The sequence below is a fragment of the Choristoneura fumiferana genome, chromosome Z (assembly GCF_025370935.1).
Source record: "Choristoneura fumiferana chromosome Z, NRCan_CFum_1, whole genome shotgun sequence".
NCBI lineage: Eukaryota > Metazoa > Arthropoda > Insecta > Lepidoptera > Tortricidae > Choristoneura > Choristoneura fumiferana.
The window spans coordinates 15,898,761-15,925,699 of record NC_133472.1 but is presented as its reverse complement, the minus strand read 5'-3'; the positions used below and the strand labels follow the sequence as shown (position 1 = coordinate 15,925,699).

General features: G+C 39.2%; 1 protein-coding gene across 1 annotated transcript in view; it reads right to left on the bottom strand.

Annotated features, from left to right (window-relative positions):
* Nucleotides 1-26,939, bottom strand: part of hyd (E3 ubiquitin-protein ligase hyd) — a 56,766-nt gene that overhangs the window by 20,034 nt on the left and 9,793 nt on the right. The window contains 29 exon segments of the mRNA XM_074089495.1: nucleotides 371-528; nucleotides 606-789; nucleotides 883-1,061; nucleotides 1,199-1,400; nucleotides 1,683-1,861; nucleotides 2,175-2,405; nucleotides 3,760-4,005; nucleotides 4,311-4,477; nucleotides 4,792-4,946; nucleotides 5,169-5,359; nucleotides 5,667-5,839; nucleotides 9,404-9,469; nucleotides 9,769-10,006; nucleotides 10,084-10,227; nucleotides 10,317-10,467; nucleotides 10,681-10,788; nucleotides 10,992-11,103; nucleotides 12,252-12,440; nucleotides 12,799-12,972; nucleotides 13,676-13,864; nucleotides 13,962-14,155; nucleotides 14,270-14,432; nucleotides 17,166-17,308; nucleotides 17,518-17,675; nucleotides 18,636-18,771; nucleotides 19,312-19,462; nucleotides 24,214-24,404; nucleotides 24,612-24,778; nucleotides 25,033-25,256. Coding sequence (XP_073945596.1) covers nucleotides 371-528; nucleotides 606-789; nucleotides 883-1,061; nucleotides 1,199-1,400; nucleotides 1,683-1,861; nucleotides 2,175-2,405; nucleotides 3,760-4,005; nucleotides 4,311-4,477; nucleotides 4,792-4,946; nucleotides 5,169-5,359; nucleotides 5,667-5,839; nucleotides 9,404-9,469; nucleotides 9,769-10,006; nucleotides 10,084-10,227; nucleotides 10,317-10,467; nucleotides 10,681-10,788; nucleotides 10,992-11,103; nucleotides 12,252-12,440; nucleotides 12,799-12,972; nucleotides 13,676-13,864; nucleotides 13,962-14,155; nucleotides 14,270-14,432; nucleotides 17,166-17,308; nucleotides 17,518-17,675; nucleotides 18,636-18,771; nucleotides 19,312-19,462; nucleotides 24,214-24,404; nucleotides 24,612-24,778; nucleotides 25,033-25,256 — 4,963 coding nt within the window.

Here is a 26,939-nt window from a genome sequence, read left to right as displayed (position 1 = left end):
GTTTTAGGGGTTGGGAACCGTTATCATCGTTTGTACGATAAGGATAGTTTTTCGGATTTATATCACAATCCTCTCGACTACAGCAGAAATTACACTTTGTTGTTCGCCGCATGCTGCATGCGGCGACCGCAAAAGTGTGAAGAACACTGTAGTCGGCCGCATTCGACGATCGACAGCTGCCACCGCATTAATACGGCCGCCGCAGTAGATGGATAGACTAATGTAAAGGCGACGGTCGTTCGCCGAAGTAGTTTGAAACAAGTTCGGCGACCGCATTAGGCGAACAACAAAGTGTAATTTCCGCTTAAGGTTCGTTTAAAATAATAACAAAAAAAACATGCTTTTATACAAACATAGTTTTAGGATTTACCTTGTTCACGGTCTCTAGTACGGGGTCCCTCTGAAAAACCTATAATCCTCGTCGCAGTGGAAGTGAACGACGTCGCGCGCCTCACAGCAGGTGCGTTCGGCCGACCAGTTTCGGCTGCTGCTGGCGTAGCGTTGTTGGAAGTCAAAGATGCCCCAAACCTTTAATAAACAACATCATTACAGTAATCTGGAAGTCAGTAAAATCTAATTCAATTTTTGTAGGACCTAATAGTTACCTCAGTTGTGCTTCTGTAGCGTCCATGACGGTCACTAACCAATCCCAAGTTGGTTTGAGCTGCCTCTCGAGGTAACATTGCAATCGTAGTGCTTCTCGATATGAAAGTGGTAGCATGCGCGGTATCGGTAGTGTGACGCGCTCATATTCCCAGAGTAGGTCAGCAATCTGTCGGACAACTATTCCTGTGGGAGAGAAAACGAATTAATTAATATTAGCGATGACCATGATTTGTCAAAATAACCCTTTTTGTTTATATCTATGGTTTATATACGAACCGAAAGCTCTGGCCAGGTAGGAAGCGGTGGTGGAAGTTGAGTGGGGATCGTGCGCGCCCGCGGCGGCGGCGGCAGCCGAGCGGCGCAGGGACGCGGGGTCTATGAACACCAGCGAGGAGCCGCCCGCCAGCCGCACGCCGCCCGCGCTACTGCTTGTGCCGCGCGCGCTCTCGCGGGACCTGACGACGACGATACACTCTTGCAATTACAATTCAACTTTAACACTTGATGAATGATATCAATGCCAACAACTAGTAAAGAAAAAAAAACTCAAAGAATCAGTGTTAACTTTGTCTTTATGTCACCACATAATTACCGAATAGCCCATTGCATAGAGTGCGGCGCAAGGTTGGGGCGCGCCGGCGGCGCGCTGCGGCGCTCCAGTGGCTCGCCGTCGTGCAGCGGCGGCTCGGTCTCCGCGTCCTGCTCGTCGGTCTCCCCCGCCTCCGAGTCCTCGTCCTCGGGCTGCGTCGAGTCGCCGCTCTCGTCTTCTGGGTATAGAAGAAGAGAAGCGATTCCTGTACAACAAAATTTTCCTTTTCTCAAAGGACTCTGAGCCCATTGGAAGCCCTAAGAAAGCTACATGATGTTACAGCTTGTTGAATTCATTCCGCAAGAAAAATAAATTGTATAGATAAAACACAGAAGTTGATTTTAAGGTGACTTGATCAAATTCTTATGTTTAAATAGGACGATTTGTTAAGGTAATTATACTTTAATATTTAATTGCTCAATCTTAATGGCACCGGGTAAATATAACCATTTGGCAACTTACTGATAATTTTGGTTTAAAGTTTTACCTGCATCTGATCCTTGAGTTGTTCCGGCCTGGACACTCCTCTGGGCAGTGTCAGTGTTGTCCTGGTCATCGGAATCGCTTTCAGTTTCCGCTTCAGCCAGCAAGTCCAATTCACTCTCACTTTCCCCACCCTCCACGCGTTCGGTACCATTTTCTACCACTACGTGTTGATCTTGACCCCTGAAAAAATATGATTCATTTAAATAAAATCAGAATACAGCAATCCTAACAAATAAACCTAAAGTAAACATAAAAAACACAACCATATTATTTTGTCACAGGACTACAAGAGTTATTTAGTAGTAGCGTTTCACTCGCTTGTCGATTACCGATGAGGAAGTCATGCTCTACTGAATTAGCGAGTTAATACTATTGTAGAACACAAAGAAGCAAGCAGAAACAAAAAAAATACCTAAATAATATACAGCAAAAATAGAACTGTATAACATTGTGCAAAGCCCAAGCGTCGTCGTTGTGAGAACGTCGCGTTTACCTATCACCCATAGGGTCATCATGGTGTTGGTTATCGGCGGGCGGCACGGGAGCCGCAGAAATGGGCTCGTCGGTCTCGGAGGCGTCGTCATCGCCGCCTAGAGCTTCGCCTGCAACTTCATCCGCATACTCGGTCGCCACCGGGGTCGACGATCTGTCCGCAACTAACGTTGAACTGCCCATCGAAGTGCCACCGGCAGCTGTACCACGACCCGGCGCTGCATTGGACTCTCTAAACAAGGCAATGCGCGTTACAGAAGCGTTATGCATTTTATGCAAAATGAGTCGACCTCGCGGCACCCCTGAGAAACGCTGGTGTAACGATTCCCAGTAAGCCAAGGCCGAGCTGATACAACGACCAAAGCAGTACTTTTGCATTTTAGGGTAGTGATTTACCAGCACTGAGGTCATATGGTAGGAGTACCTATTAGGATCATTCGTCAACACACACACGAAGATGAACTTATCCGAGAAAAAAAAGAGTGCAATAACGCATCACCTTCGCGGTGGGTTATATTGTCAAATTTGATTATTTTAGTTTACATAATCAGGTCTCTCATCGCGACCATTTCCTCGCTAGCGATAAATGAGACTAGAGTAAGACTATTATAGCGATCCTGTACACAGAATGCACCATCGAGCTACCAAAAACAAACATCAAGAACACATGAAGTGCAGAAAAATTAAAAAATGTTTGAAGAATGAAGACCAGGTGAATATTGAAGAGAATTAATAACAGGATATGGAAACTAAAACAAAATAAGAAATTAAAATGCTACAAGAATAAAATGCAAGATGGAAGATTTCAATTAAAATATTTAGTATAGACTGAAAATTAAACAAGAAATTTTTGAACAGTGAATGTCCAGGAATACCCCAACACTAATTTACTCCTTCTAGCAGTGTCTTACCCTGTTATAGCACAATGTATGTTTTGGGGATAAGAAATCAATCACCCGGCCTAATTCGGTCTTTATTAAGGTTGACGCATCCATCGTACTATTTTTAATACACAAATTAATCCGGAACATTTGATGCGCGATTCCTGTTAGTACTTGCCGTTTTACTTTGTGGATAAAATAACTGAAATCGAAGATTTTAAAAGCTCTAAACTAAATGCATTAAATCTATTCTGATACAGCTCGCGTTTCAAGTTAGTTTGGGTAGTTATACTAGCTTACTTTGTGCTTTTTTCTAATATTTACCATTTTTAAAAAATCTATTAAACGAACATTTTTTAAGCTGACCACGTGTGTGACAAAGTGTAATCCTTATTTATCAGAAGTCAAATAGTTAAGAATAAGAAGCACAATTAAGAATAAGAACTGTAAACATCACTTTTTAATTATTTTTTTACATCTGGCAGCACCCAAATTCAAGATTGTTTAAAAAAAAAAACCGATGTAAAATTAATAAATTCTGAATACAAGTCAAAATTCTGCACAATCTAAAATGTCGAAACGAGCGACATGTTTACTATGGTCATTTTTTTATATTAAGTGTAGTGGATCAATAAATGAATTGGCATCTAAATCTATTTGAATAAAGAGATTTTTATGACAAATAAAATATAAAAATTGACGTACCTTCTTGAATGCGCAAGACGAGTGGCAGCAGTGGAAAGTGGCTCAACTCCAAACAGATCTTCGCTTCCGTTCACGAGGTCCACGAAAGTGGTCGCCAGTGGAAAAGGAGCCGTAGGACGCACGACGCCTAAACGCACGGGGGCCAGCAGTGCGTCAGCCGCTTCAACTAGCTCTTCCACGGCGAGTGCAACTAATGCAGCGAACACGCGTCGGCAGCGGACTAAGGAAGATGTTATCGATAGAGGTCTGTGGACAAGACTACGATTGTATTTTCCATCTGCACTCGGTGAAAAACGTATTTATAGACGGGTCAATTGGGTAGTTTCCTGAGTAAAAAAATATTATTCTATTTAATGAACTAAAAGAATTTCTTTGCTTTTTTTGTTTATTTTTTGGGCGAGCAAAGAAATTATTTTATTTCATTGTGATTCAATAAATCATTATATGTTGTGATAGATAATCTAACTGACGGACTAGTTAGATTTTTTAAGGACACTAGCCTATTACATAACTGCAAAAGCAATTCAGTCGAAATACACGAGTTAACTTACCCTTTCTTTTTAGCGGCGCCAGGTGCCATTTCAACACTGAATATTACAAATATCCGAGCGACGGAGCGTACAAATCTCCGCGCAACTTCGCGTGCCCTTTCTGGCCGTCCGGGGATGGTGTCATTTTGTTGCTCTCTAATTAATGTGTTCAAAAGAGTGTCCAGCATCTGAAAAACAAATATGTCACTGACTTGTGCACTTCAGACTTGTTAATAACTAACTGTAGGCAGTAAGCGGATGAATACAAATACGTGAATTGTTTCAATACGAAGACATTTTTTTTCAAGTCGTTTTTTATCACGCGATTAAGCAACTGACAACAGGCTGACAGTTTTGCGCCCCGAAGGGCGCGCGGAAGCCTTTTGAAATTAGTCCGTTCAGACGATGCCGCCTGGTACTTGTAGCTTCATACTTAAAATGCGAAGCGCGCCCGTCCTGGCCCAACGCATGACAGAGCCAGTTTCATAAATCGTTGACTTACTTCATTGGTGCACTTGACGATTAGTGCATGTGTGAATTTGTCAAGTAATGTAGTGCCCGACTGGTGCGGCGCAGGGCTGCCAGGGCGGCTGTCACTTTCGCTGGTGCTACCCCCGGCCCCGCATGATACGGCCGCTTCTACCGCTGCCCAATCACCTAACACAAACAAAGCAACTCGTGAAAAAGTAATTCAAAGTGTAATTAAATGAAACTTCCTTCAGTTAATAAATAATGTAAAATAATTATAAATTTAAGCATCATACACATTATAATGTTTTAATTTTTTTACATTTTTAGCACAGATTCACGTAATGCATGCACGCATTCACAAACTTTCGAATTTATAATGTTAATAGGATTGTATACATTAGCACTTACTCAGTAAGAACAATAGGGCACGTCGTGCAAATCTTGGTGGTTCCAAATCGTGGTCTGGCGCATCGACCTCGGCGTCCGAGCCGGGCTGTTTGCGCGGGCCGCGGCCGCGCCCGCCGCCGGCCCTGAACTGTCGCTGTTCGACCGCTTGACGCCCGACCGTTTGGACGAGGAATAACAGGATCGATTCGCCCCTGAAAATAACACAGGTTAGATGAATCTAAAACACATCTTAGAAAAACCTAAACGACTTTAGACCAATGAGAAACACTTACAACTAAACATTACCCCTGCTGAATGGGATCAGTACCTACCTACCAGTCATATTTTTTGTACGTGTATCAAATTTCAATTTAACCAAGTGTATATTCTGTGCAAAATTGTGCAACTAGACAAATACACAAGTGAGTCTTTTAGGTTTTCGTTTTTTGATTCAAACATGGAACGTGAAAAAAAGGTAATGCGTAGGTTTCAATGTGCTTTAATATCATTAACGCTGACCTTGAATTGAAGTGTGTTGCAAGCTGAGTATCCTTGGCGAGCCGAATAAGCAAATCGCAACGAGCTGCCCAGTTGCCGCCAACAAGCGCCTTGCAGCGACACTTCTCCCAACAGTCGCAATACGCCGTAGGCGAGGTCCGCTTTAGCTTGCAATCGTGGCCTTTGTGGCAAACCTGTGAAAATAATCAATCTTAAATAATTGTATCTGTTATAAATCCCAGGGCAAAACTTCAAGGCTATACTTTCAACTCTTTGTTTAGCTCTGTGCACGTTAGAAATCATTACGACAATGCTATGGAATAGCTTACCCAGTCAATTTGATGATTAAGATGAGTAGGCAGTAAATAATTTTTGACAAACTTTCATTCCAATTAATGATTTTACAAGTGCAAACAGGAATCTGATCCAAACAGACATACGAATGTGCATTTTAGCATACAAGAATTATCCGCGATTTCCAAAAATTGCCAATAAAACTGCCAAATGGAAAAAAGGATAAAATCCAGGCCCAGGTTATATCAATAATGCCTTTGGCATACACAAACAATCTATACGCCTTTCAAAAAGTTATCGATTTGCACAGGTCATTATGTGAACTACGTTGCAACTAACAAATGATAAATACTTACCCCGTATTCATAAACGGTTATAAACTTCTTTTATATAATACGCTGATTTGCAAAGTTAATACCAATAAACAAATTTCACCAATTTTCTCGTAAAAGCTTGTGTTCATTAATATAACATGGAATACAGGTTTGCGTTACAATGTAAATAAAATTAAGCGTTTATGAATAACAGGGTTATTATTTTAGTAGTTTTCTAAGTTCTGATAAATTAGGCACCTTCCATGAATTCTTAAATTCATAAGATTCCCTTAATGACTTCCTGTAAAAAATCTATTGAAGAAACATGCTGAATATCTTGCTAGTACGTCCATTTGGAGCTTACTGAAGAAGACCAGTCATAATGAATATCCTTGACCAAACAAAAATAATGTAATGACTTAATGGAGCCTTACATAAAAATCTTAAATTAGTAATATTGATGATTGAGTTGCAATACTTGATTACACTGGATGAACAAATACATATGAAAAAGCATTATGAGTTTTGGTAGGCAGCATTTGCGGCTTAGTTGCAAATATGTTTGTAAATGTGCAAACAATTAATTGTGAGTGCAGTGACAAAAGCAACAATACGAATGAATAACAAATAAACAATCCTTGTCCTGTCCGCCTTAGTTTTAATAGTAAAGGTTTGGTTACGTTCTAAAATAAATACAGAGACGTCAATTTTCTTTATAATATTAAATTATGAAGAGTTTCATAATATACCTATAATCGAAACACTCTGATAATTATTAATTATTAGCAGCGATCATTCTGAATCTTGCACCTTACTCGTTAACGGAATTCTGGGCCGATTTCGGCTACAGCAACTGTTAAACTATTGGACAAGAGGCTACGTTTGTTGGCCCATCTATTTTAACTTAACTTACTATAAGATTATTAACGAAAAAAATAACTTTAAATTGAACTACAGTAAGTTAGCATAAAATGATCTAAATTACATCCCTAGCCAACCTGTAAGTATAACACTACCTACTAAATTTTAAAGTTTTTTTTATTTTCTACTGTTGCAGTGAGTCATGGCCAAGACACTGCCTGTTCTTAGGATAACTGACCTGGGCCCACAGCCAATACGGAATTTTGTAAGACTTTTATTCAAGTTATCGTCACCGTACTTTTTTTTTAGTGACACAAATTTAACAATCATCGTACGCAGTTATCACGGACACGGTCCTTTTTTTAGAAAGTAGAACGACACCCCATACCTGAGAACTGAGAATCTTGATGTTTACACATCCGAGACAACTCTGTGTTGCGACCATTGCAAACGTTGTCCTGTTCTTCCCCATATCTTAATTATACAAGTAATATTTAACTTGAATATCATGGTTTGTGATAGTGATATTATCACTACAATTTTGATAAAGGAAGATAAATTGTCACTATTAATTATGCTTCATCGTAAAGCCTGAAATAAAATACTACGTGTTTTAACTTACCGCCCGTAAGTAAGTCTTTTCTGTGACGAGCTTTATAAATTCATAATAATAATAAGTAAAGGGCGGATATGGTCACGAAAGCGTAAGATGGATAAAACTTTTATTTCATAATCATCAAGTCAGCCGAAAGGCGTCCACTGCTGGATATAGGCCTCCCCAAGGCTCTCTACTCAGACCGGTTTTGTGCTTTCCACATCCACCGCGATCCCGCGATCTTAACCAGGTCGTCGCTCCAATTAAATGGAGGCCTACCGTCAGCTCGTCTCCCGGTCCTCTTTACTTAATTTAATTATTAAACTTTTATTTAATTTCGAGTAATATTTTGTATAATAATATGCAGTTTTTGTTATATATAAACCAGTAAGTACATAATACTTCTATCATCTATGGGACATAAATATTATATTAAAAAAGGAAAATTGAAAATTATCACCTTTTGAGAGTCTTATAACACTATTTGGAGATGATATATCTTTCGTCTCAGATTGTTAAAAAAAAATAAGGCTGGTACAAATCGTTTTGCAAAAAAAAATATTCCTTTGCGGCGGTATGGCGGCCACTGGGAATCGTCGGAAAAGTATGGCAAGGTGATTTCCGTGAAAGGCTACTCGACGATGATTAGCTGTGCAAAAATTAGCCTGGAACAAATGGTTGATTGTTTTTTTTTTATTAATGTATTCGCATCGGTATGGCGGGCTGTAAGTCACACCGGAGAAGTATGGCATTACGCTACCACCTACTTCTTTTTTTAATCGGAAAATACAAGCATTTTTGTGGAACAAATCGTTCGACCATCGACATCTATCAATAGACTGCATGTTTCATAACAGTAAAACGGCGCATCATAGCAGTTCACAATCGCGAATCGCGATTTGGTAAACGGACGCACTTTAGTTTGTTAATGCCCGTGACAGGAGATTCTCAAGGAAAAATATAGTAAAAAATGCCGTCTTGCGTGATAAAAAAGTGCGTTAATAATACCCGAAACGCCAGAAAGGCAGACGGGATCTCATATCACCAGTAAGTCCTACTATTTTATAATTTTTTCTCCAATTAATTTAGATTGAAATGTTTTTGTTAAACCTGTCACAAGTTAAAGAAAAAAACTGAAAAACAAAAGTAAACGCCTGCAAGTTTTTTTGGCATTGGAGCTACTTATTTGTTTATTAGTTATGGTGATGCTTAAGAGCTGATCTTGCATGCTTATCGCAGTCCTGTCTTAGGCAAGAATACAGGAATTTAAACACGCCGTTCGTGATGTAGTGATGATCATGACCACATCAGACCTGTTTCTCTAACTAAAGTCACAAAGTGTTTTGAACGTGCATAAAGCAAGATTGAGGCCACACTGAAATTAGGTATAAAAAGTTTTACAAACTTTCTAAATGTATTTTGACTAGGTACATATCCTTCATATGCAAGTGGTGTTATACTGAGTTACCACTGGCATCAGCCACAGAATTCACACGCATGCGGAGTTTATCGAACTACATACTAATTTATTTTTAAATTTTTCATTACGTCCTTGCCGGCGCTACTACTATTATTACTTATGTATTAGTTAAATCTACTCGCAAAGCATCGCCTTCCAACACCAGATTTAGATAGTGGAGACCCATAACCAAACTTAAAGCTGTGCAACGCCGAAGGTTGCGGTAGAACATTACCTTGGCGCACTCCGTGCAGCAGCATAGAGATCCGGTCAGTCCACATGTTTTACATTCAAAAATGTCCTGAGAAGAAAATAAAATTGTTTTACAGTATTATCACGTTGAGTTGGCGCGTCATGAATATAGACTGACGTTAAACATGACGTACATACTATAAGACTATTTTATGTTCGTGATGTAAATCGTCTGTCTCTGGCCACGACGCGCCAACGCAACATAGTAATAATGTATACATTTATAGCACAAATGCATCACGTACCAGCATTAGAAGAAAGATTTACGAGCGATCATCCAAGAGTTCCGTTTACCTTTTCAGGTAAGGAACCCTTTGAAAGATTTGTATGTATAAGCCCAGTTCGTACCTGGTTGATATGTTCCTGTCCCGTCCAGGTGAAGCTGCAGGTGTCGTTGCAGCAGAGCACGAGCAGCGGCGAGTGGTCGGGGTGGGCGTTGGGCGGGAAGATGGCGGCCGCGCGCTGCGCGTCCTGCGCCTCGCCCTCGCCCTCGCAGCCCGCACGGATCGCGTCCAGCAGCACCACCGCCGCGCGGTACGCGCGCTCCGCCACCGCCGCCATCAGGGGCGTCTGCCCCATGCCGTCGCTGTCACAATACTTTGATCAGCTACACCAGGATACGATGATACACACTCTACCACCTAAATGCCAATCATCACTTACGTTGCAGACAGCAGTTGCATGAGATAGGGCTGCAGGGCAGGGCTCTCGCACATGGCCCTCAACGCTGAGAGTGCGTTGCCGCGCCGCTCGGCCGGGTCAGCGCTGACTATGCCTCCGCCGTTATTGCTACCACCTTGCATTTTTCTGTAAATGAAAGTCCTATTACATTGCTTTTATTTACAGTACTATAAATGAATATTGGCCATAACTGCGCTGTAATGAGAGTCACTCACCCGTTACTAGTTAGCCCCATGAGGCTGTCCTCGTCGCCAGAGGCTTCAAAGGTCTCTGGCGGCCATGAAAGCGCCGGTACAGTTTCTTCGGCGCTAGAGCTGCTCCCGCCGGTAGCCACGGCCAGGTTAGGCAAAGTGGTAGCATTTTCCACTATTCAACAAAAAAAAAGCGGAATGTCCATGAACCCGATAGATATGCACATGTTGGTAAATAAATGAGATAAATACGATTAAATCACGTTTTCTCAGTTTTCGGCAGAAGGTCACATTTTCAACCAAGAAGGCATAATACTTTATATTTATTAAACTATGGAATATTAGATTTATTTATTTAGAAACGTTTATGATGAGACTAAATACATACCGATATCAGGTTCTTTATTCGATGTCGGCGCACACATGTGTACGCAGGCATGTAGTATGTTCCTGTTGCCATCGCAACGTTCTTGCAGTATGGATAGAACTTGTTGCTCTAGAAAAAGTAAAAAACGATATACATATTACAAAACTCTAGTCAGTAGCATTCACTCCGCAATGAATAATGTTGGAGCATAACTTTAGTGATTCTTGGTGTATTTAATGTCTACACTATTTTTGTTCACATTTAATATCACGGCGGCCGTGCGTTTTTGCGCTCGGCTTAAAGAAGTAATTATTTTTCAGTCAATGACTTACTGGTGACGTCTGATTCCAACTGGTGCAGAAGTTGACGAATCCCATCAAGATCACAGCGTAACACACGTGGCATCATTAACTGCGGCTCGGGCACCAAAATTATAAGCGCCACCTAAAAAATCGTAACATGTAATTATTTTACTGGCAGAAAAAGAGTATTTCTAAAAGTACACCCATGTGCATTCGCAGGTGGTAGGACCTTGTGCAAGGTCCGCCCGGATTGCTACCACCATCTTGCTCGCTAATCCTGTCGTGAAACAGCAGTGCTTGCACTGTTGTGTTTCGGCGTGGAGAGTAAGACAGCCGGTGAAATTACTGGCACTTGAGGTATCCCATCTTAGGCCTCTAGGTTGGCAACGCATCTGCAATACCCCTGGTGTTGCAGATGTTTATGGGCGGTGCTGATCTCTTACCATCAGGAGACCCACTTGCTCGTTTGCCATCCAGTCGAATAAAAAAAAATGTGGGTGTTTTTATAAACCAATAAACGTACTGGTACTGAGAGTGACTATTTCGTAAACAGAAACGCCCAGTCACCCCCGGCTAAGCTATGGGAGTCATTGGGGTTTCTAGTGTGAGCGGAGCGCCCTCTGTCTTATTCGCAACAGTAAATTGCGTACAAGCACTTTTACCAGCAACAATGAAGAGGGGACAATGCGTTGCGTATGTACAAAGCATTTATTATCCTAGTTTTTGTATTAGCAGTGTGAACTATCAAACAGAACCGCGGTTTTTTTTTCCATTGTCTACATTATATTTAGCGACTCTTTGCACGCGACATTTTTTAAGAAAATTCAATTGATCGCGTTGCGGCTGCTTCTAGGCCGTATGTTCGCCAATACACCCACGGTGTTAGAGGGCCTGTATTATGCATGACCTACAGCCTGACTGAGTTTCTTCGTTTCCTCGCAGCCAGGCGTGATGTAGACTTTCCAAAACGATGGTAATATAAAGAATCCATCAGTTTGCTGTTCTCCCTTAACGTCAGTCCAAGTTCAGCTAAATAGGAGCTCACATTAGCGTGCTAAGTTAAAATAAGTCTGGCTGCCTTTAGGCACGGATCCAGCCCTCAAAAAAGATTGTAGTCACAGTCACAGCCACCTGGAAATCGGCCAAGCGCGAATCAGACTCATACGAAGTCACTCATGAACGACTTTTGAATTTAATTATTTCCTTTTTTCCGCGCATCAATTTGAAATGGACCGTGAAAGTGTGTCGTCACAAGTCTACAAGATTATCATTCGCCCTTGGCTCCCTTACCTGTGACTTGAGCGCGGTGTGGTGCGTGTGGTGGGCGCCGTGCGGGTGCAGCGGCAGCGCGTGCGCGGCGAGCGCGCGCGCCGGCGGCAGGTTCAGCGGCGGCGGCTCGCGCACCATGCCCACGCAGTCGCGCCCGATCGGGTACAGCGCGCCGTTGCCGTCCAACATCATCACCACTGGCTCGCTACCCTACATCACAAACGCAACACTCATTTCAGCAAATGATAATAAAATAGCCGATGATACTGACATTGAAGATATCGAAAAAAAAAAGAAAAAAAAGAATTGAAATCTGTCTGTTGTAGGTTTTTAAAACTGTAGTTAATGCGCTACCACAGAAAAATAGTAAAAGTGCCCCTGAAATAATGGGAATGAGTTTGTACCTTTTTAAAATTCATTTAATTTCCTATGAGGTGAGCGAAGCTGGGGTAATGTAAAGGCTAGTCAGCATGCAATGAGGGTAGTCATCCAACACCGCCAGCAGCTGAGCAAGTAACGGTAGTGGTCAAGCGTTCACGGCACGCTGTCGGCTAGTTGGCAAACGTACCTCCGCGGCAGTGGTGAGCTGTATGGCCTGCCCGTTGGAGTGTCCGAGCAGCGCCTGGTGGTCGGTGGGGAAGGCGCTGTCCGTGAGCGCGCGCGTGGCACCCACCGCGTACACGGCGTACGCGAGCGCGCCGCCCGGCCGCCGCACGACCGCGTGCACTCCGCGTCCGTCCACCTGACACCAACACACAAGTAATACATATCTCAAACAAACTCTTACAATCATTATGAATGCTGAGGACTCATTGAAACTTGATACCGAAGCAACGAGGACTGAAAATTACGGCAAAGTTCGAAATGGGAAAAATGATATATAAATTAACCCTTATCACAAGGTAGAGGTGATTTATTAACCACATATTGAAATTTGTATCAACATGATACATTTCATGAAATTTCAATTTATTCAAAAACTATTGAGTAGGCAGCAGGGTAGGCAGCGCTAGCGATGGTGGCGCGCTGCCGCGGCGGAAACTACCAACTGCCTACCCTGGAATGGACCCAATTCACGCCAATGTACATTCTCATTCATCTGTGCACTCACTTTAATTACCGTGACACTATTGCGCGGGTAAAAGCGATATGGTAAAGCCCCTTTTAGACCATTCAAGAACTTGCATGCAAGTTTCACTACTTTGCGGTATTTGTTTAATAAACTTATGAGTAATTCATTGTTCGTCAATAGTATGCGATGTACCTAATGCAACTTGTATGCAAGTTCTTGAATGGTCTAAATGGGGTTTAATGGACTGGTATACATAATATGTACATTATATGTATAACAGTCCATTATGAATGAGAATGGGCGCTGTAATTGATTTTTAAATTCTGGGGCTACTTCAGTTGAACCTGCTTAAGGGTTAAAAAGTAATACTTACGGCAATCGAAATAACTTGGACGTCAGCTGGAAGTGCAATTTTTCTCGGTGAACGCTGCAGACAATCCGGGCCGCGGGGGCCCACTGTGCCACACGATCCCCACTTCGCAGCAACTAAGTCATCTTTGCGGACCAACCGACAATCTTGCAGTAAAGCCGTCCAATCTTCAGGCGTAGATGGAACAACCTCCTATGGTATCCAATGTATGTATTAGTTGTTTTATATTAGGAAGCTCAAGATCAACAATAGAAAAGAGAATTTTGAAAAAAAAGGAAGAGTTAGTTACCTTGCCATCTTTGCCAATGGTCGGGAAGCGAACAGCAGCATAGGCGCCGTCAACCTTTAGGACGCGTCCAAGCGGCACACTTTTGACGTCCTCAAGAAATACGACCTCCTTGAGCGGCCATTCCTCCTCGTCGCGTTTGGAACCATCATTCGATGAACCCTCCTCTCCACGGACGGTCACGCGTTTAGCACGTTCTGTAATAAGCATCTTTAAGTAAACTAACCACATTGAATGTGAGAATAGGCGTCTATGAAAACCTGTATATTCAGAAAGAAAGAAAAAAGATGTTTTGTATAACTATTACTTACTGTGGGAGGTGCTAGTGTCACTGCAAGTAGACGAGGCGGGACTGGGCGGCGGCGGCATGTCGAGTCGGTCCGCCATATCCTTGTTACTGTCCTTGCCTGTGTCCTTACTAGAACTGCTAGATGATGACGCTTTCACTGAAGATACTGTGAGCGGGGACTGGTTCTGTGTAAACAACCATTTAGGAATTTAGTGTTTCATCGTGTACTATATCAAATTAACATAAAGAATTACTTTCGTTGTATATCAACGAAAACACAAATATGTTTAGATTAAACAGTACGCTTATCGATTTTTTGGTAGGTATGCTTCAATGGAACTGTACTCAACGCCGTATACAGATTCCAAAAAAACTACTCATGTGTTGCCAATACAATGAAAAAGTTTTGCATTCGGTAAGTTCTAACTTTTCTAGATAATGTACTTACATAAGTAAATTATTTATATAATTGTAAAGCTAAAATTAAATGCAACTGCATAAATAAATAATTTAATGTTAATATTAATTTCACCAGTATTGGGGGGAGGCCTTTGCTCAGCAGTGGGACAGAATAGGCTAACAATAATAATAATAATTAATTTCACCAACAGATATATGGTTGAAACTGTTTAGAAGAAGAAAAGTTCATATTACAGTGCTGCAGTGGTAATACTTCAGGTTTAAACAACATTTGGATACTATATTAATCTCATAATTTGCGTATATACTATATACTATTCATTGAGGGACTACCACGAAATTCGAAAATCAAAGTTCGTATCGTATTGGTAATATTGGTATTGTCTCTCTTGACTCTCGTATTAAATGACTTAAGCCTCAGCGGGATGGCAAGTTACGAAGTTCGAATTTTGCACTTCGTAGTATGGCCTGCTACGAACAAATAATAGTCAGGAAACGTAACTCTGAACAAATTCCACACAAAAAGTGGCCATACCTAAAACCAAAACGACTTATGAATCAAATACGAATTAATTTCAAGGTTACAAATAGACGAGTTACTACAGATGGACACCTATGGTAATTTGGATATATTTAGTAGTAACTCGTGCATTTTCTCTTAAACATCATCATTTGATGTAGTGGAACTAATGATAAAGATAAGTGAAGACCACAGTTGACCACCGGAGTTAGGTACTACTCAATAACAAGTATTTCACGGGTTTAATTTCAATTATTTTAACACAGTTCCTAAGCAATTTATGCTCCTCGTAATGCACATGGTGAAATGGAACGGGTGGTGAAGCACCAGGACTCTTGAATAATGAACGTCGCTGCATCGGAAAAAGCAATCTTTCGGAAAAGGTGATGAACAGTTGACATTAAACAAACTATTGTATCTTATATTATTCACATAAAAAATCGTGAAAAATATAAACTTCGTCCACAGTCCCATTTTGCCACCTTCTTAAATCGTCCTCATTCTCATACAGTCTACTATTCTGATTCGCTAACATTCCCACATCGTTACTTTCCTATCTTGTCCGCTTTCTTACGTGGGCCACAGTACCAAGTCGTCAACAGTCTTATTTCGACTACAGTGCTAACACGTCAACATTCCAATTTAGACCACAGTGCCAACTCGTCAATATTATTGCATCGTTCACTATCCAGACTAATATAAATGCTCTATAAATGATTATTGAAAAGGGGCTTTTTTGCAAATTATTCTCGGGATATTTTGCTATTTAAGCGCTTAAATTGACCATATCTGTGAGACAACGACTGCTAAACGTGGAAGAGTTGGCACTGCTGTCCAAGTAGTACTGTGGTCTATAAAAGAAAGTGGACGAGTTGACACTGTGGTCGAAATAGGAATGTAGACAAAATGGGATATGGACGATATCATAAAGTGGACGAGTTAGGAAGGTGACGATTTAAGAATTGTAGGCTAACGACATATAACACTGTGGACGATTTAAGAAGGTGACGAAATGGGACTGTGGACAAAGTCATCCTGAGCCAAACATAGTATGAAGAGGGGTGAGAAAACTGTCATTTACATTATGTGAGCCATAGACCACAGACTTGATACTGACCAACTCCAACTGATAATGTATCTGAACATTTTTTAATATAAATCTAATTTTACTACTTACTAGTGGAAAGTGATCCTTGGACATTTTAATTTTGCGTTCCTGCACCACTTCATAACACACGTTGGCATGATAATAGGAGCTGTTCACAATCAAAAATGCGAAAATTTGACGTGAACTCACTAAAGTTGCAAAATAACCGAACGACGACGACGACGACGAATGGCTAAGTGGTTAGAGAACCTGACTACGAAGCTTGAGGTCCCGGGTTCGAATCCCGGCCGGTGCAGATATTTGTATGAATAATACGAATGTTTGTTCTCGGGTCTTGGATGTTTAATATGTATTTATTTAAGTATGTATTTATCTATATAAGTATGTTTATCCGTTGCCTAGTGTCCATAGTACAAGCTTTGCTTAGTTTGGGACTAGGTCAATTGCTGTCAAGTGTCCCATGATATTTATTTATTTTAATTTCAGTCAAAATTAAATGACACGCATGCGCACCTTAGCGCAGGACACAGTTTCCATTTTTATAACGCAGTTACAATTCCTGACTTATTATTTTTCGTAGATGGCCTGACGTTTGGATTGATCGAATGCTTTCTATACTCGTGGTAATTTTCGTTCTTCAGTTTTTGTTTCCTGTTAAGTTTTCTGTTGCGGTACCGACCCATTTAAGGTCTTAAAAAAAAAAATATTATAAAAATATTTTTTTATTAATGTGCATGGGTTGGTTACATCTGGAACGCCACAATGACAATGACACTTGTGACAGTGATGTTCGGCCATCTTTAGTAACTTTTTTGGAATCTAAATACGGCGTTGAGTATAGTACTCGATGATTTGATTGCGAAGACTCACCTGTAAATCTCGCTTGTCCTTATCGGATAGTGACCGATCTGGTTGCGGCGGAGGCAGCAACTTGAACCGGCAAGTGTCGGACAGATTCCAAGCTGCATTCTGTAGGACGCCTACTTTTGGCACTCCCGTCGACATGTTAAATCCTAAAAATAGAAGGTCATTCTGAATATTACGCTTAACTGAGTTGATCCATGCTAGTCAATTAAATCACTGATCACTACATCAAACCTCAAGATGTATGCATCAAACATATCACACTGTCCTTTCACAAAAAAATACGCAATTACTGCAATAACTAATGCAATGTGGTCGATTGTTCAGTACAAAAGTGAATAAAATGTTGTGAACTTACCGACGGCCCCAGGCTGGTACATTGGGGCGTTCTTCATAGTGACGCTTTGTCCGGCCTGCAGGTCCTGCGGGGCCGCGGACGCGTGGCCGCGCTGCTTGCGCGAGCGCGCGCGATGCTTCTCCCACAACCGCGCTCGCTGACCCAGCGGCAATACGCCCCTGCGCACCGCGCTCGCATTTAATATATCGACATAGTAAAGTTTACCTACATACTTAACTATCCTAGTTACTGCTTAACTATCTTGTGTTGTAGTTTCATTCACAAACACTTTTTAGATAACTGCCGGATTAACTTTAAAAATGAAGGAATTTCAAAGAAAAAATCAGATTTATCAATATACTTAGTTTTTTTTTTGCATTAGAAAAAAAGTAAGCGATCTTGACGTGTCTTCTTATTCAAAATTTTTTGAAAAATAAGTCATAGCAAATATTAAATATGTAACAATTTGCAAGGACATATGATCATTTACATGGTTTTGGTATCATAAGTAATAGTTACTATTTTCTTTGAAACGTTTTTGAATAAAAAGACTCGTCAAGGTTGTTTACCCTTTTTCTAATGCTAAAAATAACGAAGTATAGCTGTTGCCCATGAATTCGTCTGAGAAGAATTCGTTTATAGCGGGCCCGCATTAACTATTGAATTTTCCGTGATAACTCATTCTACAGGCTAAAGAAAACAATGCCAATAGTATATCATGTACTCAGATCTGTAGTAAGGTTTTATCTTTAACATTCCTATAAAATATATATTTATTTTGAAAAAAATACCAAGTCACGTATATAATATACCCCCCAGCAACATGATTTTGCTCACAATGATCGCTAGAATAATACTATCGTCATCAGCAAATCACATATTCATTAATGAAAGTGGAACAGCTGGATTTGACTTTAAAAACGAATATTTTCAGATGCAGTGTTTATTATTCCATATTTATGTCCAAACGTTACATGTATAGTAAGAACCTGATCTAGCACGCTCATGTGATTGAAGTTTTCTGTGTTCTAGTTCACCCTACCCAACTTTCATAGCTCAATGCTAAATTTAACAAAATCTTAACTCTTAATTAGGAAGATTATTCCACTACCTACATCTTAAAATGTAGTTTTACTCACCACCAATAAAGTGCTCCAGATTCCAGTCTAGCAACAGTATACAGTGAACAGACGTGCAGTGATATAGCCCTGTCGGAGCCAAATTCCGAGAATGTCTGTAAAGGATGTTCTAAGCGAGATGCACCTAAGGCATGAGCTGTAAAAAACATAGATTTGATTAAGTTTCAGAACAGTAAAAGACTTTAAGAAAGTAACTATTTTAAAACATACTGAACTAGGAATGGTAGATAGTTCCTAAATCTACATTTTATCGTGAAATACTACGGTAGTTTAAGAACACAACAAAAAAGATGACAGCCTTATTCTGAGACGGATTAATTCTCACCCTACAATGTGATGACTATAGTATTATGCATAAATCAATACAGCAGATATCAAATAATATTTGCATGCACGTCGGTTTTGAGTACTCCTGACAGGACCTTTCTTCAGAATGTCCTCGAAAAGATTGATTAATGTAGAGAAAGCGAGAGTTGTATGCCAGGATCGTAGCAAATGGCAGGACGTAGTCTCTGCCTACCCCGTTGGGAAAAAGGCGTGATTTTATGTACGTATGTAAATAATAATTTGGCATAGTTCGTGTATTCTATCCGCTGGTAATGTAGGAACTACTTGAACTGTTCCTGTGATCTCTGTCATTATTCTGTACTTATCCATAGTAAGTAGTTTTATTTACCAATGGACTCATCGAGGTAGGTGGCAATCCTCCCGGTGTCAGTGAGCACGGAGACGCGGATGCCGGCCGCGCCGATGTTGACGATGCGCTCGCCGAGTGCGAGCCCCAGCCAGTTGGAGCGCGGGTGGAACGCGCAGCCCAACCCCGACGCCTTGAAAACAGAACATAGTGCCTCATTCAAATAACTAGTTCGGAACCTACTATTGAACGCGGAAAAAAAATACATGATTCAGATGTAATCGCCTGTACACAGTCGAGGTCAAAATATCTTTTACACTTTAGTACCTTGTCACTGTAACCGTTCTGACAATTTTATACAATTTACAATTTTCCTGGATAAAAACTATCCTATGTCCATCCCTGGGACTCTAAGCTATCTATGTACCGAATTTCATCTTCATCGGTTCAACAGTTTAGATGTGATGGTGATAAGGTAGGCACAAACAAATAAGAGACTTACAAACTTTCGCATTTATAATATTAGTGGGATACCAGAGGTGTTGCATAAAAAATCTCCAAAAATTGCGTTACGTATTGAACGCCCCCTAATACCTTTAAACGAGCAATTATTGTATACTTGTATAACCAGAATCTCGGAAACGGCTCCAACGATTTCAATGAAATTTGGTATGTGGGGGTTTTCAGGGATGACAAATCGATTTAGCTTGGTGTTATCTCTGGGAAAACGCTTATTATCGAGTTTTATCGCCCAGGTACTGTAAAAATAAATAAAATACTAAAATTACTACGGATCTTTTTTAGTAACAAAAAGTAAAAATTAAACTTATTTGTCATTCGATGTAGACGCCTTATCATAATGTTCTCACAAGTTAATTGTAACTTAAGTGAAATAAAGCACATAAAAAAGCTCGTATCTGAAATTGAATAGCAAAGCAAACTGAATCTTAAAACAAATGAAGTAAAATAATCATGGTAGTTTATTGATTTTGGGATACGGGCTTATTTTCCCAGCAGTCACGAAATAATAATAAAATCGCATGATCATAAATTAGCTTGTAATTATTATTTTATCAATAACTAGCGCCCCGCCCCGGCTTCAAGGGTAAAATTTTCAAAATAACCTTACTTTGGACAGTCCAGTAAAAAGATCTCAAAGGCACTTCACACATATTTTTCAGCTCCTTTTCCCAAAAACTATAAACTAAATCTCATGCATTTTTTGATTGGATAGATATTTTAAAATTCGTAATTCATTTTGAATGGAATGTCCGATTTGAATAATTCAAAAAGTAATCTACAAGTATTGAAACAGTCTTGAATATGAAATGATTTATTTAAGTTTTAGTACAGAACTCTATTTTTCTCTGGTAATAAATATAGCCTATGGCACTTTAGGATAATTTAGCTTTCTAATAGTGTAAGAATTTTTGAAATCGATCCAGTAGTTTTTGAGTTTATTCGTAACAAACATCCGAAAATCCAAATCTTTCCTCTTTGTAATATTAGTATAGACGAACACAAAATTTAATAATGAAGAAAAAAAGAAATGATGACAATCTGTTGAACAGACTTGAACTTAATATTCATGTCGGAAGTACAAAGTGTTATAAAATTAATCCAGGCTATTTTAGCAAAGGTTTGGGCAAGTACAGTCACGAGCGTTAATTTAGGATCCACTTAAGATCGACTATCTGTCATTTTGTATGACAATTCAAAGGATTTTTTGACGAAATGGGTCCCAAATTAACGCTCGTGACCGTACAGTGGCGCAATTAAGGTTGACTAGTTTTCAAATAAATTCGTTTAGACGTTGCAAGCACATGTTTTGAATGACGTAATGACTATTTATGACGGAAAATGTCATGGGTCCATATCGGCTCGCACATTAATTGGAAGACCGAATGTAATGTTTGTCAAAAAGATCATTTGTCATAATTCTTTTTTCTCTGAATCCAATAATTATTCAGAATTGTTATAAAACAAACCTAACCTATAGTTATCTATAGGATGACCATTTAAAAGTTTCAGAAAACTGTAAGGTTTCAGTGGGAAAAAAATTATGACAGACGATGATTTGGACAAAAATTACATTCTAGCGAAGAGTCGGTTGATAAAGCAGTTATACTGAGCAAGCAAAAACAGACCTTAAGGTGGTCTACCTTTTCATTCCGCGACTGTGTCTTTCCTTGCAAAGATTTTGCACAGAAATTTACAATTTCTAGTGATGTCACGTTTTTGATGCCTTACACTTGAAACATTTACCAAATAAAATGAAACATTTGCCGATCTCCATTTAAGACTATATTGTATTTCGATCCAATTTATGAGAAGTGTAAACAAACCGATTTCATCAAAATTCTTGTATAAACACTCACTGGATCGAATCAATAACACATTTATCTATAATTCGTGTCTTTTAACTAGATGTCTAATCACTGTTTTCACCAAAATTCACTTGATTTCAATATTTATTTTACATTTGAAAAATCTTCGTCATAATCTGATGTTATTTCTTGATTGAAACATGTGTATAATCTATAGTAGCATAGACTAGCGTAGAGATGGTGGAAAATTTGACATTTTAAAAATCGATTAATGCGCGGATGTATAAGCGATTTTTATTTAGTTTCCGTAAAATGAAAAAATAGTTACTGCTTTTATAATTGAATAAATAGTCTTTGGAATAAAATCAAGTATTGTAAATAATAAAATAGACGAAAATATTTTGATCTATTCAATTAATAAATTAATCGATTTACTGAACAGATTAACTATTTTGCAATAGGTTCTAGGTTTTCACATCATTGAATGTCTGCAGTCGAATAAATGGCGTCTTTGTTTACTCTTTTCATAAATTGTTTTTTTTTTGCAGGGTTATAAACTTGAATAAGGCAACACCTGCCTGAAATATGACGGATTCAACATCAAAACTAAACATAAAATTAAATAGATTCATATTTTTTTTTATTGATGAGACTGAAAATTGAAATTTGACATTGATTGAAAAACAATTACACCCAGAGTAGATCTTTGCTTGAATGAAAATGCTTAATTTTCTGTTTTTTTTTTCTTTCTTTAGTGGGCTTGACTTGAGTTTGTACTAATTTAGTTAGTGAGTACGTCAACACAAAGGATCACCAAAGCTGCAATTGTATATTGCTTTTTTATTATTATTGACCAATTTTTTGAATATAATAATAATATATATTATAAATAAGTGATATGAATCCGAAAAAATCAAAATGTAGGAAACAGAAGTTTTTGAATTCATTCGCTTCCAATAGCATGCCAGTGTGCCGACAACGTACTCTGCAAGTGCAAGGGTTTGTATGTACATCCTACTAATATTATAAATGTGAAAGTTTGTGAGTGAGTGAGTGAGTGAGTATGTTTGTTACTTTTTCACGCTGAAACGGCTGGCCGGATTTGGATGAAATTTGGCGAAAAGTTAGTTTATAACCTGGATTAAAACATAGGATACTTTTTATAGGGATAGGGATAAAATCTCGAAATAATAACCGCTGGGCTTAGAGTCATGAAATTTGGTAAAAAAAAACACAGACGATTTTTTGACACGATATTCCCACGGGATACCTAGGGATAAAATGTCGAAATAACAACCGCTGGGCTTAGAGGCATGAAATTTGGTATGTAGGTAGCCGGACGTCTGGAATAACACATACGCTACTTTTTATCCCGATATTCCCACGGGATAGTTTTGTAACTAAGGGACCCCATACATCCCTATATTATTATTATTATTATTTTGTATTTATTTCTTTAACTGTATACTGTAGTTTTAAGTATTTTATTTTGAAAAAATGACGTTCTGCCAAGTTTCTTGCGGCGCATTCTTCTTGGCAATGATGGTCTTTCCGAAAGCGCTGGTAGTTTAAAAATAACGTGTAAAAGTGCCCATTGCGGCCTATTTACTGAATGAATGAATTTGAATTTTAAATTTGAATTTGGCTTGGGAAAAAAATTGAAATTTCAGCACTGGGTTTTAGGGTCTTGAATTTTGTACAGTCATTCACAACACAACCTCAATGAAGACCACGATATAAATTTTGAAAATTTCCAGGGGAATTTTGTAAAATCCCGAAAATTTGAATTGCAACTACCAGACCGAAAAGTTTACGCGTGCGAAGCCGCGGGTAAAAGCTAGTAATAAATAATTATGTAGGTGTAGTATATTCGACGATCGGATGGCCAAGTGGTTAGAGAATCTGACTATGAAGCTCGATCGCTCCCGGGTTCGATCCACAGTCGGGGAAGATATTTGTACGAATAATACGAATATATGCTCTCGGGTCCTGGACGTAATAATATTTACCCGTTGCCAAGTACCAATGTACAAGCTTTGTTAGTTTGGGACTAGGTCAATTGGTGTCAAATGATATTTATTTATTACTTAAAATCAAATATTTGCAAGTCGAATCTCATTCACTTCTGGTAATTGGTTTGACTTGAAATTTGGTATAGATGTATAGTTTGGATGACAATGCAAAAAAAACTTGCATTATAAATGAAATTTCTAACAAAACGTATTTTTGTTGTCTCATTCACCACATCACTAGAATATTGATTATGACACATAAAAATATTTATTTAATATTTCTAAATAGCACGGCAGCGGGAATACTGTTCGCCAGGCAGTAAAAGCATTTAAGACGTGTTTTTTTATTAATAATAATGTTTACATAATTTAAAAACATTCACTTACATAATTTTATGTATATCCAATGAATTTTCCCAAAACCACTACATTAATTCGCTATGCTAAATTTTTTTTACAAGAGACTTGAAAGAGAAAGCCAACTTAAACTCAAAAAGAATATCAGAGTTGAGTATGATCCTAAATTAATCCTAATTATCACATTAATTTTCGGTCGGGCACCTTCATGACAAAGAGAAATATTATAAATAAATAAATATACTTACGTCAGTGCGTTGGTACGGATGAGCGTCAGCCCAACGCCACTGGTGGAGCTGTCCCTGGGTGGAAATGGCGACGAGCTCGCTGTAAGTAGCGGCAATGTGCGTAAATCTGATGTTGCTGTCCCAATACTCCAGTTCCTCGGACACCCAAAGCGGGGATGCGGCCATAGCCGAATCTTTCTTCTTGCTTTCAGCTAAAAGAAAAAAAAACTATGATTGGAAACTATTTGAGAACATGCACGAATTTCTCTAAATAAGTAGGTATAGATGGCTAAGGAGGAGCAGTCGGCTGCTGAGACCCAGCGACAAAATAAGACAAGAAGACTGTGTGATAAACGTTCAAGAAACAATTGTAATCAATTTTATTTTAATAATTCTCATTGTATCTCATAAAATCTTACTGTTGTCCTTGTCCCAAGATGTGTCACGCAGAGCCGACTCGAGCCACCTGCGCGGGCCGAAGTACTGGCGATCGCGCCACCGGCTGAACTCAGACGGGCGCTCCTGACCCGAGCTGCTGCTCTCACGGTTGGCGCCACCGCGCCCGCTGTTATTACCGCCACTGCGACTACATAATCATCATTATTTACCACATTTTTTAACGAGAAAGCCACAAAAAGCATCTAAGAAAAACAAATTAAAAGTGAAACAGTGCGAAATAAAAACAAAATAAAACAACGTCACCCAATGATTAAACAATAGAACGGCGTAAGCATGAGAGCGTGCCATTAGAACGGGTTGTGCGGCAGGTGTCGGCATCTAACGTGTAGTAGAAGCAGGTCAGGCGGGGAGAGAGAGGAGAGCAGAGCGTGGCGGGTGTACCTTCTGATGGCCGCGTACCCGAAGATGTCCTCGGAGAACATGGCGTCGGCGTCGATGATGACGGAGTTGTCCTGCTGCGCCGCGTGGAAGCCGCCGTCCAGCAGCGAGATGAGGTCCTCGGGCACGTACCCGTCGCCGCCCTCGCCGCTCTCCGGCTCCTCGCCCTCCTCGTCGTCGCGGGACAACAGGTTGTTCACCGCCAAGTTCACGTCCAGGTTTGTACGCTGCATCACAATACGACACAATACGTAATTTTTCACAAATCTCATTTTAATGCTTGTAATTAAGTTGGTTTTAGCACGAATAAGACAAACAAAAATACGCGGATCCGCCCCCTTGTCAGATTTGCACCCATATTAAAAAGGACACCAAAATGAAGCTGTATACGAGTTTCCAGCTTATTATCTCTACCTAATTCCGAAATGAATCTCCTTATGCGACTGCATTATGTCCATGCTGAATAATTTAGTAACAATAACAACCAGGTAGAATAACTTCTTCGAAAATATACAGGATAACCTATATAGATGGGTCAGACAGAGTGAGGAACTCTGCAATATATAAGATACAGAAAGATCTGTACTAAGGAACTATATGTGATCGATTTTAGTGAAAAGAAAAACTGCACTCATACATAAAAAAAAACTCTTACTCAGTTCAGGAATCGAGCTCGGGCAATATTGGAGCCAAAAAATTTACATTATTTCTATTTCAATGTTGTGTATACAAAATCGCGATTAGAATACGATCGAGCAAATATTATATGTCGTTTTTGAATTATTACATGACATGACATTGCCAATGGTAGTGTGTAGGTAAATGATAATATAATATGTACTTATTTTAGTACAAAGATGTTCAAAAGGTAAGAAAAAATATAATTTGTATTATTAACTAATATTTAAATTATATTATTAAATTAAATAAGTTATTATAGGGATACTGTTAAATCCTTTACAATTAATATATTTTTATTAATTTATTTTTGATAAATACAGCGAATCAATAAAACGAAAATTACTACAAAAATAATGACAAATTTGTCAAATACTTTAATATTTTTTATATAAAAAAGTGACACAACACAGCATCCAACAAGAATTGAGTTATTATAAATACATACGTATATTTGGTTTGGATAGGTATTTAACGAAATGTAAACAAAACAACGTCAATTGGTGTCTTAAACATTGAAATTCCCCCATGAATCATTTACTTAGTGTATAGAAATACACTAGTCTAGTTCGTATTACAATGATAGATAGATAAGTAAAATGTTTTATCTACATGCATATCATAGCTTCCCTATTATATGTTCAGAAACGACTATCAAATGGCCTTTATTAAGAAACCTGGTATCTGCGGGTGCATCTTTATGTTCACATTAAAGTACAGTGCATCTTAATGTTTACATTAAAGTATCGGTAATACTTTTTTTAACAATGCATATCTGTACATATTGTAGAAAACTTATGACATGCATGTATTCAATTCAAATTTAGAAAAAGTGGCTCCATCAATTTTTTGATGATTCTGCCAGTGTCGAGGTTGACAGAGACACAATGGGTAGGTGGACGACTTGTTAGATAATCAGCCAGTTTTCGGTGGGATAACTACCAGTTACTATCTGAAATGAGGATACATGTATGTAGATAATAATTATTATTCAAAGTCAGTCAGTCAAGTCAAAGTCAAAGGCAAAGTCAAAGTCAAAGTCAAAGTCAAAATACAGGCCATATCTGAACATATTATAGAAAACTTATGATATGCATGTAGATAAAGTTATGTATGCGGCTATACATAATTAGGCATTAAAACACTCGTGTGATCTTATTATGAAACTCGCCTTCGGCTCGTTTCATAAAACCACTTTCCTACTTTAATGCCTCTCAATTCTCATTATGCAC